The following is an 18,645-nucleotide window of genomic DNA, read 5'->3' on the forward strand; positions in this document are numbered from 1 at the left end:
ACAAGATTCGGATGTCTCGAGTTTTATTAGCCCCAATGGGCACACTGCCCGGAGGGGCTATTACATGGGGTTGTGTCCATCTGTGCATTCACCATCATATGTCTGGCATTGACTTAAAGATTTCAGCCAAACTTGGCATAAAGGTAACATGCTATGTGAGACATGTGCATGTCACTTTGTAATATTGCTACCAAATCAAATATAGTTGAATGGCAGCCATATTTGTTAAATTTCACACTATGCATAATGTGGATGTAATACATAATGACTCAAGTGCCTACACCCATATTATCAAATATGAACTTTCTTTTAAGACCTTGATCTTTGACCTTGAAAGTTTTCTAAAAGGTCAAATAGCCCAAAACGGTTATCTTCATAGCTTTTTGAATAAAACATTTCAATTGATATTTTAATCGTGACGTGGGCATTGACTGAGATTCGACACATATGCAAGTCCCTTACTTTCACCTTGAACTGTAAAGCAAAATGGTGGCCACATTTGTGATATAGAAGCACATTTTACCTGTTTTCTTCAAAGGTTTTATACATATGAACACCATTTAATTATGTGTCTACCCTCGCATCAATGTGCTTTCTGATGAGACAAGGTGAAATGACTGAAAACTGTCATTCTACATTAACTCAAGAAGTTGAATACACAAAGACTCCATTTCAATGTCTATACTGAAAGGACAGCTTTCTTTTTTACACCTTGACCTTTGACCTTCATATTCAAGGTCAAACAGCAAATTGGTAAAAAAAAAATGAGAAGGTTTGTATCTAGAAGCACCATTCAAATTTTCACAATAACTGCCATAAAACACACTTCAATTGAAGGATTGTTCATTGCTGGACAGATACATAGGATATGTACACACATCCATATGCAAATTAGAAAATTCACCAGACAATAAATATGGCGTGGTACAAGAAAACTGGTTGACAAACTAATAAATACACACAAGATCAGTTTTACGAATAACTAATTATACCTTACCTTTTGGTTGACATTTCACCAACAAGACAAAAGCTCAAAAAAGGATTTCAAATTCCCCCACAAAAAAATGTATAGACATCCTCAGAAAAATCATATGTCCCCAGTGGTTTACTATTCAATCTTTTTCTAGCAAGCTAAACGTTATATTCATGCTCTGTTAAGTTAGTTTGTATCATTGGGTTTCCAAGAGCTATACAACTTCTGATCGATGTTTTTATTCAGTAAGAATTTCCCCTCTGTGATTGCCACACCATTACGACTCTTATTTACCTTTAAATTTGGAAATCAACTTTGATGAGCATTACGCTTTTTTACAAATTTAAGAAATGTTTAGAGCATCTTTCAATCCATTTGACTTGAACTCTGCTTTCCTGTTATCAACTTACTATGCCCATTTTCAAATTCATGGTCATTTACAAAATCCCTAAACTCTTGTTCTTGGTCAACTTCCGTTTTCTTTTTGTGAGGACATTATAAATCTAATTTCTAAGTTACATTTCAAAGAATATGGTTGGACTAGAAATGTATTGCATTGTCCACAAGTTTTGTCACCCCATCAGAAGTATTTAATCACCAAAACTGAAAGAGTCCAGCATAAATTTCTCAACTACCTTTATTTTGGAAAATCGTCCCATGGTAAAGGAGAGTAAGCCTTGATTACAGTAATCTCGGTCAGTATTTTAATATTCAAAGCCTTCAATCTCGTAGGAAGTTGCCAGATGCAGTCTTTTTTTAATAATGTTTGAATGGTTCTTTTAACTCAATGTATATTGTTGTCAATTTTCCATTTCACGTTCCCTCCAGGAATCTCCCATACATGTTTAAAGTGACTTATTTTAATTCTACTCAAAGGAAAAACTTGTTTTTACCTAGGACCTTCAGTTTTATCAATACCTTGCAAAACGCTGGCATATTTTCCAGTCTGTAATTTTAGAAAAAATGTCCTAAATGATATTATCTTTTCTATATTTTTTATGTTTTATTAGTTATATTGAATAAAATATTGAATGGGTTTTAGTCTTTTCCAATTTCTGCCATTCCATGGTATCATTTTCTCTCACTTTTTAGGAGAATGAGTGTACTTTTTCGCCTAACAGGATATTGTTCCAATCTTCCATGGAAGATGTTGAGGAAATTGATTCCGGAAGAATACATTGGTGGGATGTCGACCTCAAAGGAGCAGATGATGAATGCCAGCGGGATGTAGCAAGTCAACGACCTGATGCATGAATGATGAAATATAAAATTGTAAATGTGTAAGAGATATCCACTAGGCATTGTAACAACTCATAAACTCATGCAGGATTACATTGTGATATTTGTAATCTTTTCAAAGTTGACATGTTATATTGCAATGAAAGACGAGGAAAGACTGGTAATCGTCTGACGTACCTCCCCGGGGTGGCGTACTTCGTCTTTCGCATTGACTTTTTGAAGCAATTCCACGTTGATACTGGTTGGGAACATTTCCACATCTGCATACAACACATATAAGAACTGCTACGTAAAAGTTAGATGAACTCCATGCCATTACCGGTATTCGGAATTTACCACCTTCGCTGTTGTCACACCTACCTTGGCATACAATGAGATAGACAGGATCGGTAGACTGTTGTACACTAGGCACTTCAACTTCACGCGGAGGAGTCAACATCTTCAATGTCACCAGACAAAGAGAACGTAATAGTAAACATTACATTGGCAAATCACAGTGAAATTATGCAAATAGAAAAAGTGTGGCAATATTCATTGTATCAACTAGAAACATTGTAGCTATGGTTAATGACGCGCGAAAACTTTACTTGCTGGCCGGCTAGCATGACGCGTCGTGATATGATGAGAACCTAAAAACACAAATCAAAGCAAAAGAGTAGATTTTCAGTAAAATGGCCTTGAATCGAAGGTGCTTATTAAACTTTTAAGAACTACAGTTTCGTAGTGAATAACTTGAACGCATACTTAGGGTTCGCGTCTTTATTGAGGTGAGTCAAACCTCTATATAATGCTTTAAAAATCAAGACCGTCAAAAGTCTAGTACGATGTTGGGGAATCTAAACACATCCCACACACGCAGCCCACGGGCATTTGTTTCCCAAGTTTTGTCTCAGAATATTTCTATTAGAATTCAATAAAATGTCGATAATATCGTTAATATTAGCCAACTATATATGAAAGGGGTAAAATTCCATTACACTTGTTTCTGTGATCGCGCAGGTTCACTCCGAGGCATAGCTGCAATAATTGTAGCGTCTTGTTGCGGTTTTGTGGGTTTTTTCGTCTGTTTTGGTGACTTTTTAAGTTTTAGTGTTTAAACCCGCACCTATATATAATGTTAGACAGTGCGCCCGTGTTTCACAAGGTTAATGACTGGAAATTATCGGAACTTTACCTCGTCCACCACAGACACAACATGTTAAGATATTAATGTCAGTGAGTATTTCATGCCACAGAACTAGAAGTGAACCCGTCATATGGATCGGTAAATGCACTGTACAAAATATGCATTGCAATGTGATATCACTAGACACTGACCTAATTTTATCGGTTCAAATATAAGAAATTTCTCCTATTCACTGTCTGACGGAGTGTAGTATTACTAGTAACTGAAATCTCCTTGCATCAATTATGTAGTTATAACTTTTCTGTCAGGCTACTCTAGCAGTGTATTTCCAGCTGTGATTGCCAAGTACATGCAAACTGCCAAGATCACAGTTATACACAGTGTTATTAGAGTTAATGTGTATAGTGTATTACATTTTTTCAATGACAAACACAATAGCAATGAGAGGAATATTTACCTGGAATATTATGGCGATTTTATTGACATTCATGTCATCTTCTCGCAACGAAATTCGTTTTCTACCGTTGAACAGTACGTATGTGTCGACCATGTTCATGATGATGTTCGCGCGGTTTGTGTCATTGGGCATACCTTGGCGGGCTTTGCTTATCATGCAGCGAGCGCATGGTAGACATTTACTTATTACGTGAATGATCTGTTGATTCCATCATGCCATGTCATAAAAAGGAGATAAAGGGCCTAGGAAAACAGTACATGTTTTGATTTATCGTTATATGATCGACAGAACGAGTAATTGAAAATGAACACAGATGGCGCCTTTCGTTTTCTTTTGTTCCGACTTATAAAACGAAAAATGAACACAGACAGTTTGTTTACTATCGATTATGCATACGGTGATAGAGAATGAGTAGTTTTTCTTGATTCCTTTTCTCACCATCAAAGCGAAAAACGAAAACTGAACACGGATTGGTTTTTCGTTTTCATTGATTAATTGTGTTAAACGAAAAAGGAACAGGGTTTGTTTACCGTTTTTGTAATCGAAACGGCAATGGAAAAAAAATGTTTTCCTTGTTCTGTTTTCCGATCGATGAAACGAAAAACAAATTGTTTTCGCTTTTCAAGTTCCGATCGAGAAAATGAAAAACGAAGCAGGCACTGGTTTTTCGTTTTTCTTGTTTGCAATAGAAAAACGAAAGTTGATTCAGATATATTTATTGAATAAGTTCTATAAGACGCAATCACGGATATGCAAAATAATTGAAATGATAACGTCTTTATTGACTTTATTAATGTATAGAATAACAGAAAAAAAAATCATATTTACGAAATACAAATATGGAACAGAAATGTCTTGACGTGTATGCGGTAAAACGTAAATGGTGCCTCGAGCGGTCGTCAGACACTTGCAGTTAAGTTGCGTTTTGTCTACTCTCACCGTCCGCCACACTCAAGTACACATTATTCACAATACAATAAATATGGTAAAAACCTGAGAATTAACGAAAAATTCTTACCATTACTTTGGAAAAAATCTCTGGAAAAGCGCAAATGTTACCAAGTACATGTACCATGCCACAAGACATTCATTGTTAACAGTAAGCTTATGATAATTATACCAAGCATTTTTCAAATGCAGCCAATCAAATGACTACTCCTAAACTTGTAACCAATCACGGGTCATGAAAATCCCGCCACACGAGATTACGTCAACGTCACTGTGGTGGCGTCATCTTGCCACTTACTTTACTCCATTTAATCCAAAATAACAAAAACCTCTCCAAGGCTCAACATAGCTATATTGACCATGCCGACAAAAGAACATGTTCACGCTTTTCTACGAAACGCTAGAAAATACTGGTTGTATATGCCTTTATATGTCGCTGGAGGCGCCTTTCAGTACGAAAGTTGTGATATATTAAAGATTGAATGAGCTGTGGCCTAATAGCAATCAAATAAAGGCATTATAACTACCAGACTACTGAAATTAAATATGAGGGTGAAATGAATGAATGAAGTCAAGAACATTGGTGAATCATGATGTATATACAATCTTGGGGGAGATATTTGGTAAGACCAAACTGGGGACAGGGATTGTGTGTAGTGTTACTGTATTCTGGCAGTGTCTAACATGCGATTTTTCGTCAAGGGACATCAAAATAAAATTATTGTTTTTCATCAGTTCTGAAAACTGTACACATACATATCATAGTTTTCTTCTGTAAATCTTCCCCGGCAAACATTTAAAAAAAAAGGGAAATTCAGGGCCTCAAAAGAGATAGCTAAATAGATGCCTGGGCGACTATTCAGCAAAAAACCTAATGCTCATGTACCATACATTATTGTGATAGATAGATAGATAGATAAATAAATAAATACATACATACATACATACATACATACATACATACATACATACATACATACATACATACATACATACATACATACATACATACATACACACACACACACACACACACATGCATGAATGCTCTCAAAACCGAGTTACACATACTCATGAATAGGTGTATGTATATATATATATATATATATATATATATATATATATATATATATATATATATATATATATATATATATATATATATATATATATTATACCAGATATTATAGTGTGTCCAGGTCAAGGATTAATAAAACACAACACTTCATCACACATACAGAAGTATACAAATCACTCATATAAATGAGAAATTGAAAGAAGACATGCTCAGTCAGATCAGATAATAATTGTTTTTTTTAATACATTACAATATGTAAAAGCAACTGTTTTGTTTATAACTTAATTACACTGGTTGTCGATAAAAAAAAAATGAGAGTTCAAGCGGAAATAGCATTTTGAAATACAGAAGAAATAACATGATACAATGCTGGACTCTGTATGTATGTATGCAAACATATACAATACCAAATATTACAGTTATCCTGATGCGTAGTGTGATATAGGGGGGAATGCTAGCTGACAAAAAAACAGCAAAGATACGTTACTATACACAATTGCAATACTTGGGGCTAAACTGACAGATTCATCACAACTTAGCCAAGAATATTAGATTAAATAGTATCTGTAAAGATACGTTGAACCACATGATTCGTTACTTTTTGAAGTATTTCATTAAATAGGACAAAGTGTTGTGAAATATTTCATTATTCAGGCCATTATTGACTTTAATAGACAGATCATGTGTAAAACTGTGAATTTTATCACATATCCACTCTCATACAGTTACTCTTTGTACAGGCCATAGACCCTCCACCAACTATCTGTAGGTGGGAGGGTCTATGTACAGGCCACATTTAGAAAGAATACAGACATAGGGGGTTTGTCAGTTGAAAACCCATGAGATTTTCTGTCTTGTATCTGTGTGTTGCATATCTTTTACTTACATTGAACAAAATCTGGTTACTGCTTAATAAGACCACGTTTGCATATTTTATTCTACATTTAATGCGCATCTTTTTTAGAAAAACAGAATGTCAGTTTTCCCATACCATTACTAGGGGTAGTATTTATTACTTCGGTTGAGAAAACTTCGTACTGGCCTGCTATATTATATATATATATGTGTGTTTTAGTCAATTTCACTGTATATTTGATATGCAGCTCACAGATGCAAGACAGCTGGTATGCTGAACGTAATGACAACAAAATCAGTTTAGTCTAAAACACTTCATTACATCCATTTGTATTCCTTCAAAGACCTGGTTTTCAAATAGTCAAGATTTCATTACGTGTATTTGTCATTCAGGGTAGATATAGAAGTGGTCTTTGTCTAAAAAGCTAGTCACTCTGTCTCTGGGTTTATATTTCTTTGGTGAATCAAAACAAAATCGTGAAAGGTAGTTTACATCACCAAAGTGATTCATAAAAGACACACTGCACATGGATTTTTTGACTATCAAGTTTGCGTTTCCTCCAAAACACATACCCGTGATTGTCTTTGCACAATATGTTATTTTCAAAAATGCATCACACTTAGTACACAAAAATAGAATTACTATTCACAAATGTATCATAAACAGTACAGCACCATTAGGGAAGGTGTTACATGTATCCAGCACACTGACTGAAATAACATTATCTGGGTCAATTCTCTGACTTTCAAGATGTTAAATATACATTGGCTTTCTCCCTATAAAGGTAATAGGGAATTTCTATGCAAATGGCATTTATCAAACTTACTAAAATTGCTGCAAGTGGCCCCAGAACCAGTGTATTTGCTTAGATTGCTAGAAGCCTGTTTGAGGCCCTGGAACTAGTATATTAATCAAGATTACTGCCCCTGGAACCTGTGTATTCATAAACATTTCTAGAAATGTTGCGTGGTCTATGGATTGCTAGCTACAAAACACTGCATGTGGTCCTGGCACCTGTGTATTCATCAAGATTTCTACCAAACATTGCATGTGGCCCTGGAACCAGTGTATTCATTAAGATTTCTAGAAAACATTGCATGTGGCCCTGACAACAGTGTAAATATCTGACAAACAGTACAAGTCAACAACATGTGGCTATAATAAATACAGACTACATATTGCTGATGAAGTACACTTATATGGGAAGAACATGGATTAGTTAACTTGTTGGCGTTACGATACGAAGCAGGTTTGCATGCTCGTCTGAAGTACGATAACATCACAGGAAGAAGTACATCACAATGATGTCACTGTAATTCAAAGGAAAGCTACAAGCCAGCTTTGTGTCTGAACCAGGACAATTCAACTATTCTGTACATTACACAGTAATTATGTCAACGTTTGTCTTTTGCCATATATTAGCCAACAGATAAACACTGAGACCAGATTCCATATTGGACAAGTCTTTCACTGACAATGTTAATTTTTTTGTGTGTGCATGTCGTCAGTGTTTCTCCTACTGTGGCGTTCCCCTTCTATTGATCTGACCGTTGGTTATAGGCTCCCTGCTTGCTTACTTTCATTTAAATACCTTTGTTAAAAAAACTCAAGTCAATTTAAAAAACACATTTTGACAGGATAAGAAAATAAATAAATAAAATACAAATGGATTACATAGACATGATACGATAGTTATAAGACATAGCGAATATTTAGGGGAGGTACTTTCATACACTATAAATGGATAGTTCTAGTGATGCAAAAGTCACCATTTTGGAAGAATTGAATCAAGATTTTAACATCTGATTAGTTTGAGTGGTTCACAGAAGGAAGAGTACCCCAGGTGTTAATAAGCCTGTTCACAGCACTGTGGAGATATATCATAAGCTGGCTGTACATCCCTAGCCCTGGTTTCCTTTCGTCTCCTTTGTTTCATTGTGTGTGTGTGTGTCTGTCTGTCTGTCTGTCTGTCTGTGTTTGTCAGTCAGTCTGTCTGTGTCTGTCTGATAAACGAGAGCTAGGGAAGCAAGACCAGCTATGATGTATCTCCACAGCACCATAAACAGGCTAGACATTAATAAAGAGATTGTAGAATTAGAAGTGAGTGGCGATGAAAGGTGTGACACGTTTGTGCAGTAACTATGGGTCAAATTAAAATTATCTACATATAATGAACAAATACAGTGAAACTGCAATCAGAAATTTGCCAGTGTTCACATTGTGGCCATTGTTCTTTTGTAGCTTGAATATTTAAAGAACCTAGTCACATGGAAGACCCAAAATGAAGTCCTCAATCCTTCTGGCCTGTGATGGGTATGTTATTTGACTGTGATGGTAGTCACGGTGATTAAGTACATAGTCGACCTGAGGAAAATCCAAGTCTTTCACAGGGGGTCTCAAATATTAAAATATTGATGTACAGTGTATAAGAAATTTTGTAAATTGGATGTGTCCACATCTACCACTGGGAAATTGAAATTGATCACTACAATTAGGTTGTACAACACAGACGTTGGTGGCGCTGTGATACTCTACATTACACACCTGTTGCGAATGTCACTGTAGTAAATGTGTGAATTTCTATTATAGCAATACTATTACTCAGAAGTGTGGTAAAAGTACAAGATCAAACTTTTGGCTAACATTATTTCTATGGTTTCACGCATGTATATGGAATAACATTAACTGAAGGAGTGGTAAAAGTGTCGTATCGAACTTCCGGCTAACGTTATTTCTAACACTTCAATGTGTGTATATGTGTGAATTCCCATAGAAATAACATTTACCGACAGAGTGGTAAAAGTGCAGTATCAAACTGATAGCTCATTTTACTTCTATGGTTTCACACATTGACAGTGAGATTCACAATAGGTGTATTTGTATAGTGTAAACTATCACAGTGAACTCACCATCATATTATTGCCTAAGCTATCATCATCTCTAGGGAGAACATTAACAAGACCAGAGTTATCTAAACCTTGACATTTTATCACCATTCACTGGGGAAGATGTATGACAACACCATCAATGGAAGAAATAGAATCTTGATTTTTTAGTTAATTTTATGATTGATTTCAGTCGCTGTCTTTATTACATCGCCACAACAAAGGGACATGTTGACAATAAAGTGCAATGGTAGGTATTCAACAACAGTGTTCCATCACATACATAAATGTATACATGACATAGTGTGTGATACACTAATGATGTATATTCCTATCTCAAAGTAGAGGGGGGGGGGGGGGGGGGGGTTGCATTAGGTTGATAGCATGGTCAATCAAAGGTTACCATAGTAACAGAAACAATATTTTGCACTGGTGTCAGTCTATGGTTACCATGGTAACACAACTGTAGTACTTGGTGGATGACTGTCAATCAATGGTTACCACAGTAACACAAACAAATGGCTGTATTTGGTAGATGACTTGGACAGTCAATAGTTACCATAATAATAATCAAAGCAAATGGCTGATTTGGGTGGGTGACAGCTTAAATCACTGGTTGCCATAGCAACATTAACAATGTATCTGTAATCATTGGTTATCTATTTCTATCGCCATCAGGAGAATTAATTCAACAATTTGTTTTTAATCTAAGGACACATAGCTAGCTGCAACATACAGGAAACCGGCTCATAGTTTTGTCTTCAAGTGTAAATTTCATCAAAGGTGTTTTGGGATTGTGCATAAAAAATAGTATCGCTACAGTTCTCTCTCACACTAAAGCTCGAGTTATAATTTAATTCTAGATGAGTTTCTCTCATTTACATGTCTACAGAAATGTATGCATCAAAAGTAGCAACATACAATAGACTTTCGTACAAAAACATACGAGTCAAAGCAGCATCGTACAACAGACTCTCGCACGCACGCACATACGCATGTACGTACGTACATACAAACAATGATTGGCTTTAGCAAAGGTATTCCCTAGGTCACAAGGTGACGGTATCAAATGTCTCTGGAATTTCAAGTATTTACAAGTTTTCCCACCCCTCAACACTAATGCACCAATGCCCTGACTGTCTACATCACGTTCACTTCAATGAGCCCTCCTCCCATCCTCCCACCCTCCCGCGACGCAGCTCGTCTCTGCAGGATTTCCACAGAGAATGATGAACAAGCTAACAACAACTACAGTGTTGTAGCTCTATATACACAGTAATAAGTAGAATTACTTCACAAATAAAATAACACAGTGAAATCTTGAAACGCCACTATTTTCCAATAACATATTCTAATTACAATACGACACTGCCCCAATGATTAGTCTTTGTGGTCTCCCTCTTTAAAAAAAAAATCCATTACAGCGCCCTCAACGGCTATTGCATCCATTTCCACACTTGTAGTGATACCTCTAGTGCTGTCCTCTTCCAACAGTACATTTGAATGAAATATGTTAAGTAGTAGTTTGGATTTAAATATGGCTGTTGCATGGTTTTATGTATTGCACCTGTAGCATTGACATGTGTGTAATATATGCAAATGTCAATGCAGTCCTGTCCATCAACAAACTGTCAACACTGTAATTTACATCAACACAGCACTGTAAGTACAGTCGTGTACATTAAGAAGTTGTTGACACAGTACTGACAGGTCTGTATATCAGTAGACTATGGACACAGCACTGTACATCAACAAACTGTTGACACAGCACTGTACCTCAATGGACTGGTGGTACAGCCCTACCAGTACTGTACATCAACAGACTGTTGAAACAGCCCTGTCAGCACTGTAATTCAACAGACTGTTCACACAACACTGTCAGCATGGTACCTGTTGACACAGCACTGTACAACAATACTGTTGACACAGCCCTGTTCACACTGTACATCAACACACTGTTGACACAGCACTGTGTACATCAACACACTGTTGACACAGCACTGTACATCAGCACATTGTTGACACAGCACTGTACATTAGCACACTGTTGACACAGCACTGTACATCGGCACACTGTTGACACAGCACTGTACATCAACACACTGTTCACACAGCACTGTACATCAGCACACTGTTGACACAGCACTGTACATCAGCACACTGTTGACACAGCACTGTACATCAGCACACTGTTGACAGCACTGTACATCGGCACATTGTTGACATAGCACTACATCAGCACATTGTTGACACAGCACTGTACATCAGCACATTGTTGACACAGCACTGCACATCAGCACACTGTTGACACAGCACTGTACATCAGCACATTGTTGACACAGCACTGTACATCGGCACATTGTTGACACAGCACTGCACATCAGCACACTGTTGACACAGCACTGTACATCAGCACATTGTTGACACAGCACTGTACATCGGCACACTGTTGACACAGCACTGCACATTGGCACACTGTTGACACAGCACTGTACATCAGCACACTGTTGACACAGCACTGTATATCAGCACACTGTTGACACAGTCCTGTACATCAGCACACTGTTGACACAGCACTGTACATCGCCACACTGTTGACACAGTCCTGTACATCAACACACTGTTGACACAGTCCTGTACATCAGCACACTGTTGACACAGCACTGTATATCAGCACACTGTTGACACAGTCCTGTACATCAGCACACTGTTGACACAGCACTGTACATCGCCACACTGTTGACACAGTCCTGTACATCAACACACTGTTGACACAGCACGGCAATACTGAGTATCAATACATTACTCCTTTGCATCTAAGACAGCCAACTCTACCTTGCTGAGTAAAAAACTCTGCCTTTGGCGTTTTGTGAGTTGATGATACACCTGAGCACTTGACCTTGGAGACGGTGTCCTTGGTTCAATAGTTCATTGTGAGGCAGTTTGGGCTGATTTGGAAATAACATCATTGGAATAAAGCACACCATCTAATGGAAGTCATCTTCAGTAAATGGTTTCCTTTTTGGGGGTTACAAAAATACAACCGGAAAAAACAGGAGTGTTGACAGATGTCGACACTTGCCAAGTTCGAGAATAAATAATGAGTAATGCATGGCCCTCTCTACCAAGACACAATAGTGTACATCCTCAAGTACTTTGTAAGAAAGCAACCGAAGTACAGTATATGCCATCAAGGAGCTTTCTCTCTCTCTCTATCTCTGTTTTCGTCACAACTACACCACCCCTTCCATCATTGAGGTATCTAAGTTCTGCATAAGTGTCTTTATAAATGACATTTCTTTTCTTGTGTTCTCAAAAATAACAGAGGGGTCTACAGAGTCACAACGAAGACAATTAGGTGCCATGACCATGGCCAGGTTATTAGCGTCCATCTTTGTAATTGCAGCATTCTCTTGTCGCATGAAAATCTGAGAGAAGAGAAGAAAAACAAGTGAGTATCGAGAAAAATACAACATGGGAATTGATCATGTAAACTTTCTATACAAGATAAATATTACACTAGTAATATATAATGGGTGACACATTTTTATGACATTTGAAATGACAGCGCCTGCTTGAGGCTAATAATTCTAGGCAGAATTAAGACTTCCTAATCTTGATGAAAAGGTAGGTTTGGTCAACTACGGTTCATTCTGTTGTTTAACTTGAAACTAAAACTTTTCAGTGGATATGTCTGTGTGTATTTGTATTTGTATTTGTGTGTGTGTGTGTGTCTGTATATGTGTATATGTGTGTTTATGTACATACGTATGTACTATGTATGTATGTATGTATGTATGTATGTATGTATGTATGTATGTATGTATGTATGTATATAAGTATGTATGTATGTATGTATGTATGTATGTATGTATGTATGTATGTATGTATGTATGTATATAAGTATGTATGTATGTATGTATGTATGTATATAAGTATGTATGTATGTATTGAATTGAATTGAAATTTTTGAATTGAAATTTATTCCCCACAAGAAATAAACATACAGAAAAGAAATAAATGATAACATCCAAAAGGAAAATGATTTCAAGTTGTGGGTGAGAGACTACTAGAAAATAGTTTTCGGAAAACTAATCGAGTCTAGCCACTCAATATACACATATATATATACATATATGTATGCGCATGGAAGAGTGTCTGTGAGTATGTATGGTTTGTGTATATGTGTCCATCTCACCACATTAATGCATACATACCTGTAAGAACCTAATTAGATAACGTAGCACCATTTTATTTATTTCAGGTAAAAAATCCACAACTTTGTTAGCCTCTTCTATGTTATCATAATTATCAATACAGTCATCATAAAATTTGGTTGGAATGACAGGTTCATAGAGTTCCCGAAACCACAGTTTTAGGAGAGAAGCCGGAGTATGGGGGTCCTGACTTTCTGGTAATATCCATTGATCACAGCGGACTTTCAACACATTCACTTCATCTATGTCTCCTGGTACTCTGTTGACAGAACAAGACAAAGTACATAGCTAGTAAAACAAGTCTTGGATAGAGAAAATCCCCTTTCTCAAATATATGTGGTTAATGTGGTTCATGCCTACACCTTCCCCCACCATACATGGAGAAAAAACCCTCAAAATCATGGAGTAAGTCCATTATGTAGAGACCTAGGGATTACAGATTGGTATGTTGTTCTACTAGGTATGTTAGTTAGTTAGTTAGTTGAATAGCTGTACCAACCAAGTATTTATCAGGCCTCTGAAATACTTTCAATGTTTTTCATGTCAGGTACGGTAGGTACATAGAGGATGAATACCATGCTTCACACAATAACATCTGAAGTATGTGCGAGATATTGGTCAAGGTAAGGATGAGACATGAAGCATGCGCAGCATACCTGTTTACTCATGTGTTGGGATCTATACAATCTGATTAAAATCTGATGTATTGTACACTTCGTAATTTCGTTTTGGCTGTTACGTTTACTATCATTTGTTCACGTACCAAATCTAAGTGCTGACTGAATTCACTCAACAAATGAGAACGTGTAATGCGCCGAAACATACGGGTACAGTATTTTAGAGGGCTCTGTTCGAAAAGAGTACACGCACAGAGTACAGACAACAATGTTATCGTTATTGTTTGGTGGTTCTCTTTCTTTCAATATCGAAGATTGAGTGTATATATTGTAAGACAGATTCTGATTGGCTACTCGTAAGTACGTGATTTGGTACGGGAATGCCGATGACGTTGTATCAGATGTATGTAACGAGAAGAACAAACGACAGTAAATGTAACAGCCAAACAGAATCGCACAGTGTACAATATATCAGATTTTAATCAGATTGGGATCTAAAGTGAATGCATCATAACAGTGTGTGCTGGTATGAAAACATTTTTTGCTATTGCTGAGATAGGTATAACAATTTACAATGCTTGTTGTCCCTAATGGACAGCACATATGAAACAAAATGCATCTGCTATCTAACCTGAAAATTCCCTCTGTCTCCATTCCATTGAGACGGATGATTTCTTCAGCCAAGATCACTAGTATCCATGGTAATTTCCTGTCAGGAAATTTGTCTTTTTGCAAGGCCATAACATCATCTAGTGTGTTCCCAAACATTGAAGGGTTGAAGACAGCGAGCTTAGCTTGTTCTATTTCTTCTATGGTTGGCTTCTTTAGGCCCTTCTTTGCACCACTTTTTGATATCCTTTCTAGTTGCTTGTAACAGTGATTAGCATAAAGACTAACAGGAACCTGAAAACAGTTGGATAATGATGTAAATCAAAGTTCAAAGGTTGGGTCAAAAAACATAGTAAGAGAGAGCACTTAAAAGACTTGTCTTAGTGTCTATAAATATACCCTTTGAAGTAAGAGTGAAACTATATAACCATACCTGTAATGTATCCACTGATGGGTCTAAATGTCTATAAATATACCCTTCTAAGTAAGAGTGAAACTTGGAGGACGGTGGAAAGAAGGCTAAACATATTGCCATGAGTTCCCAGCCTTTCTCTAGGCTTTCACTGTAAACAAACATGGAGAATACAATTTAGTTAGTTACAATATTCACAACATACACTGACTAACAAACATAAATGCACACACACACACACACACACACACACACACACACACACACACACACACACACACACACACACACACACACACACAAACCAACAACAGACACACACATATACAAGACACTGTCAAATACACATTACAATGCTATAATTCTGAATTGTTCAAATTTTCAAGCTTGTTAACAAGCAAGTAATGGCAGCATCAATTTTTTCACAAAATCTATAATGATACCCAAACCAAACTTCACATACCTCACTGCTATTAAAATGAACACCATTGGTGATTTCAAATTTATGAACAGAAGCGACACAATGATTCCAATTTTGTCATTGGGCAACAGACACTTTACAAATATGTTCAACAGTGTCTGTACACATGGGCAATTATCACCTTGCAGGTAAACAGTCTATTTAAAAAATATCCTGCAATTCCTTGCAGATAAACAACAAATGTTGTATGAAAATTGAAGTGTCATATAATCACTCATAATAACATGCAAACATGTAGGACCTGCAAAACTCAACCTGTGCATTTTTGGGCTATATTATAAATATTTTGGTTAAAGGGGCATAAGCTGAGGTATATGATTTAGGGGTAATTTGCAGCATCTTAGAAAGTACTTGTAATATTCTAGTATATATAACCATCACTCACTATTGGAAGAACTTAAAACCTGCTATTTAGGCATAATTGTGATTCCATGACATAATTTAGTATTTTGAGGAAACTTCTCGTGTGATCAAATGTGTAAGCAGATGACTATTACTGCTACAGAAGACACGCAACGACATTAACATTTCACTCAATAGTTTAATAAAAGTTTATGCAAGTATTTTCACTAGAGTACAAAAATGATAACTTCAGCTTGTGCCTCTGTAATGATTATTTTCTAGAAATGTAAAGTATTTTCACTCAAGTCAAAGAATTATTACTTCAGCTTATGCCCCTTTAATCATTATTGTCTAGAACTGTCACAGAATGTAGAGATGGAATACTTACTCTTTTTTATTTTCTGTTGTCTGTCTACAAATCTGTATCAGCATTTCATCTCTAATTACTTGTGTACTCCAGCCCTTTATAGTCAATTCCAAGGCTATGCTCTCTGGACTCTGTTTACTTTTCCTATCACCCATGTACATTTGGATTTGTATGACTAGTTAAGGAATCATTATCATGAGAATCGTCTATAATACTAAGCGGGAGTTCTGTCTAGGAGAATTTTCCAATTTGGAGGAATGGATTAGGAAAATGTTAGAGGTGTTATGTTCACAAAACAGTTCTACATGAAATTCATGGGGTTCACTGCTGTTGATGACGCCTGTCAATCACTACGCATATGAAGGAAGCATGAGCAGTTTGACATTCAAGTTGTGGTTATGCCAAATGCCAGTTTTTGCCTAACAAAATATGTATATCCTGTGTGAAGCATGAGTTATTTTCTAGTATAATCATATACACATCTCTAGCTAGGCTGTCGCCAACCTGTGTATCAGACCCAATTCACATGAAGCCAACTCCCATGAAAGATTTACTGCACAAACACAAGTACAAACTAATGTCATATGGTGGGCGTATACATGTTCTCACGTGCTGCCCCCCCCCCCCCCCCCCCCATCTATGGAATACACTGCAATAAGAAATACGACAAAAACCAACAGTTAATGCATTCATAAAGAACTGAAAGACATATCTATTTTCCAGAGTATGTTATCTGTACAGCGGTAGCCCCTGAACTCTATATCATATAAATTCACTAACTAACTAGCTGACTGACTGATTGATTGATTGATTGATTGATGATTGATTGATTGATTGATTGATTGATTGAATCAAAGAAACAGTATAAATTGGAGGTTTCAGCAGATTCGCCATATTGTCATAATCCTAAATTACACAGCACATTATTTCAAGCTAATATGCTACACTTACTTACAAAAAGAGAAATATTGAGTAGTTGTCTGTATCAAGACATTGGTTTTGGATCTTATATCAACTCAACTATATTGTCTATACATTGCCTATAGTGATACTTGTAACATTTAAGTTAAAGTTAAACCCTGGCTCACCTCTGCATTACAACATATTCAACATCATGACAATAAATGGAGTAATGAATACATAACAAAAAAGGATATGTTTAAATATTTCAATAGCTTCTTTCTTCACTGTTCTCTCAGTTGTTGATATCATAGGTTTCTTTATAGGTTCCTGCCAACAAAATGAATCAATTATTAACAATAACCAACCAATCAAAAGTTACTACATAAATAGTTATGGAGATCCGTATGAATCATGCTTTCTATAAAATCTTAATTCCTTTGTAAGATTTTTTCACTCACTCACTCACTCACTCACTCACTCACTCACTCACTCACTTTTACTCACTCTTTAATTCACTTGCTTGCTCATTCATTTATTCAGTCATTTATTCATCCATTCATTTGTTCTTTAACTTTCTTTCATTCACCCATCATTCATTCATTTATTCATTCACTCATTCCTTCATTCATTCACCCATTCATTCATTCTGGCATTCACTCAAATGTATTATCTGTACACAAAGACACAAGACATTCCATAGCAAAGCTACTGTGTTTAATCTTACCTTACACCATGACAACATTGTACCAACAGATTCTTTCCTTCTAAATATTCCTTTCTTCTGTTTGTTCAAGTTGTCTAAGTTTTCCAAGTCACTCTCTGATGATGGTTTCCTGACCTTACCTAGTGTATTCGATGCTGATCCCTTGTTGGCCCCTGGTACTGTACCATGTCTCTGTTTAATAGTAACCGACAAATAGTGAAACAGTTCCATTACAATCACTGGCATCACTCTTAAAATAACGTGACGAATTCATTGCTAACATCTTCACTACCCCAAATGTTGAATTAGATCACAGATGATCCCTGATGGTCTGGTTAAAGGGATACCCAACTCATGACAAGTAAATAAACTGTAGTATTTTCATAAACTTTGTGCTCTGTGTCTGGAGAAACACTGCACAATTTAAAACCT

General features: G+C 36.4%; 1 protein-coding gene across 1 annotated transcript in view; it reads right to left on the reverse strand.

Moving 5' to 3' along the window:
* Positions 1 to 10,968: 10,968 nt before the first annotated feature.
* The window catches only part of LOC144441488 (uncharacterized), a 32,706-nt gene continuing 25,029 nt past the window's right edge, over positions 10,969 to 18,645 (reverse strand). The window contains exons 8-14 of the mRNA XM_078131070.1: positions 18,235 to 18,405; positions 17,765 to 17,837; positions 16,629 to 16,776; positions 15,439 to 15,568; positions 15,028 to 15,299; positions 13,780 to 14,038; positions 10,969 to 12,990 (exon numbers count right to left, since the gene is read on the reverse strand). Coding sequence (XP_077987196.1) covers positions 12,796 to 12,990; positions 13,780 to 14,038; positions 15,028 to 15,299; positions 15,439 to 15,568; positions 16,629 to 16,776; positions 17,765 to 17,837; positions 18,235 to 18,405 — 1,248 coding nt within the window. The 3' untranslated portion in view covers positions 10,969 to 12,795. The remainder of the gene's footprint in view (positions 12,991 to 13,779; positions 14,039 to 15,027; positions 15,300 to 15,438; positions 15,569 to 16,628; positions 16,777 to 17,764; positions 17,838 to 18,234; positions 18,406 to 18,645) is intronic.

This window comes from Glandiceps talaboti, chromosome 10 (genome assembly GCF_964340395.1).
Source record: "Glandiceps talaboti chromosome 10, keGlaTala1.1, whole genome shotgun sequence".
In the NCBI taxonomy this organism is placed as follows: Eukaryota; Metazoa; Hemichordata; class Enteropneusta; family Spengelidae; genus Glandiceps; species Glandiceps talaboti.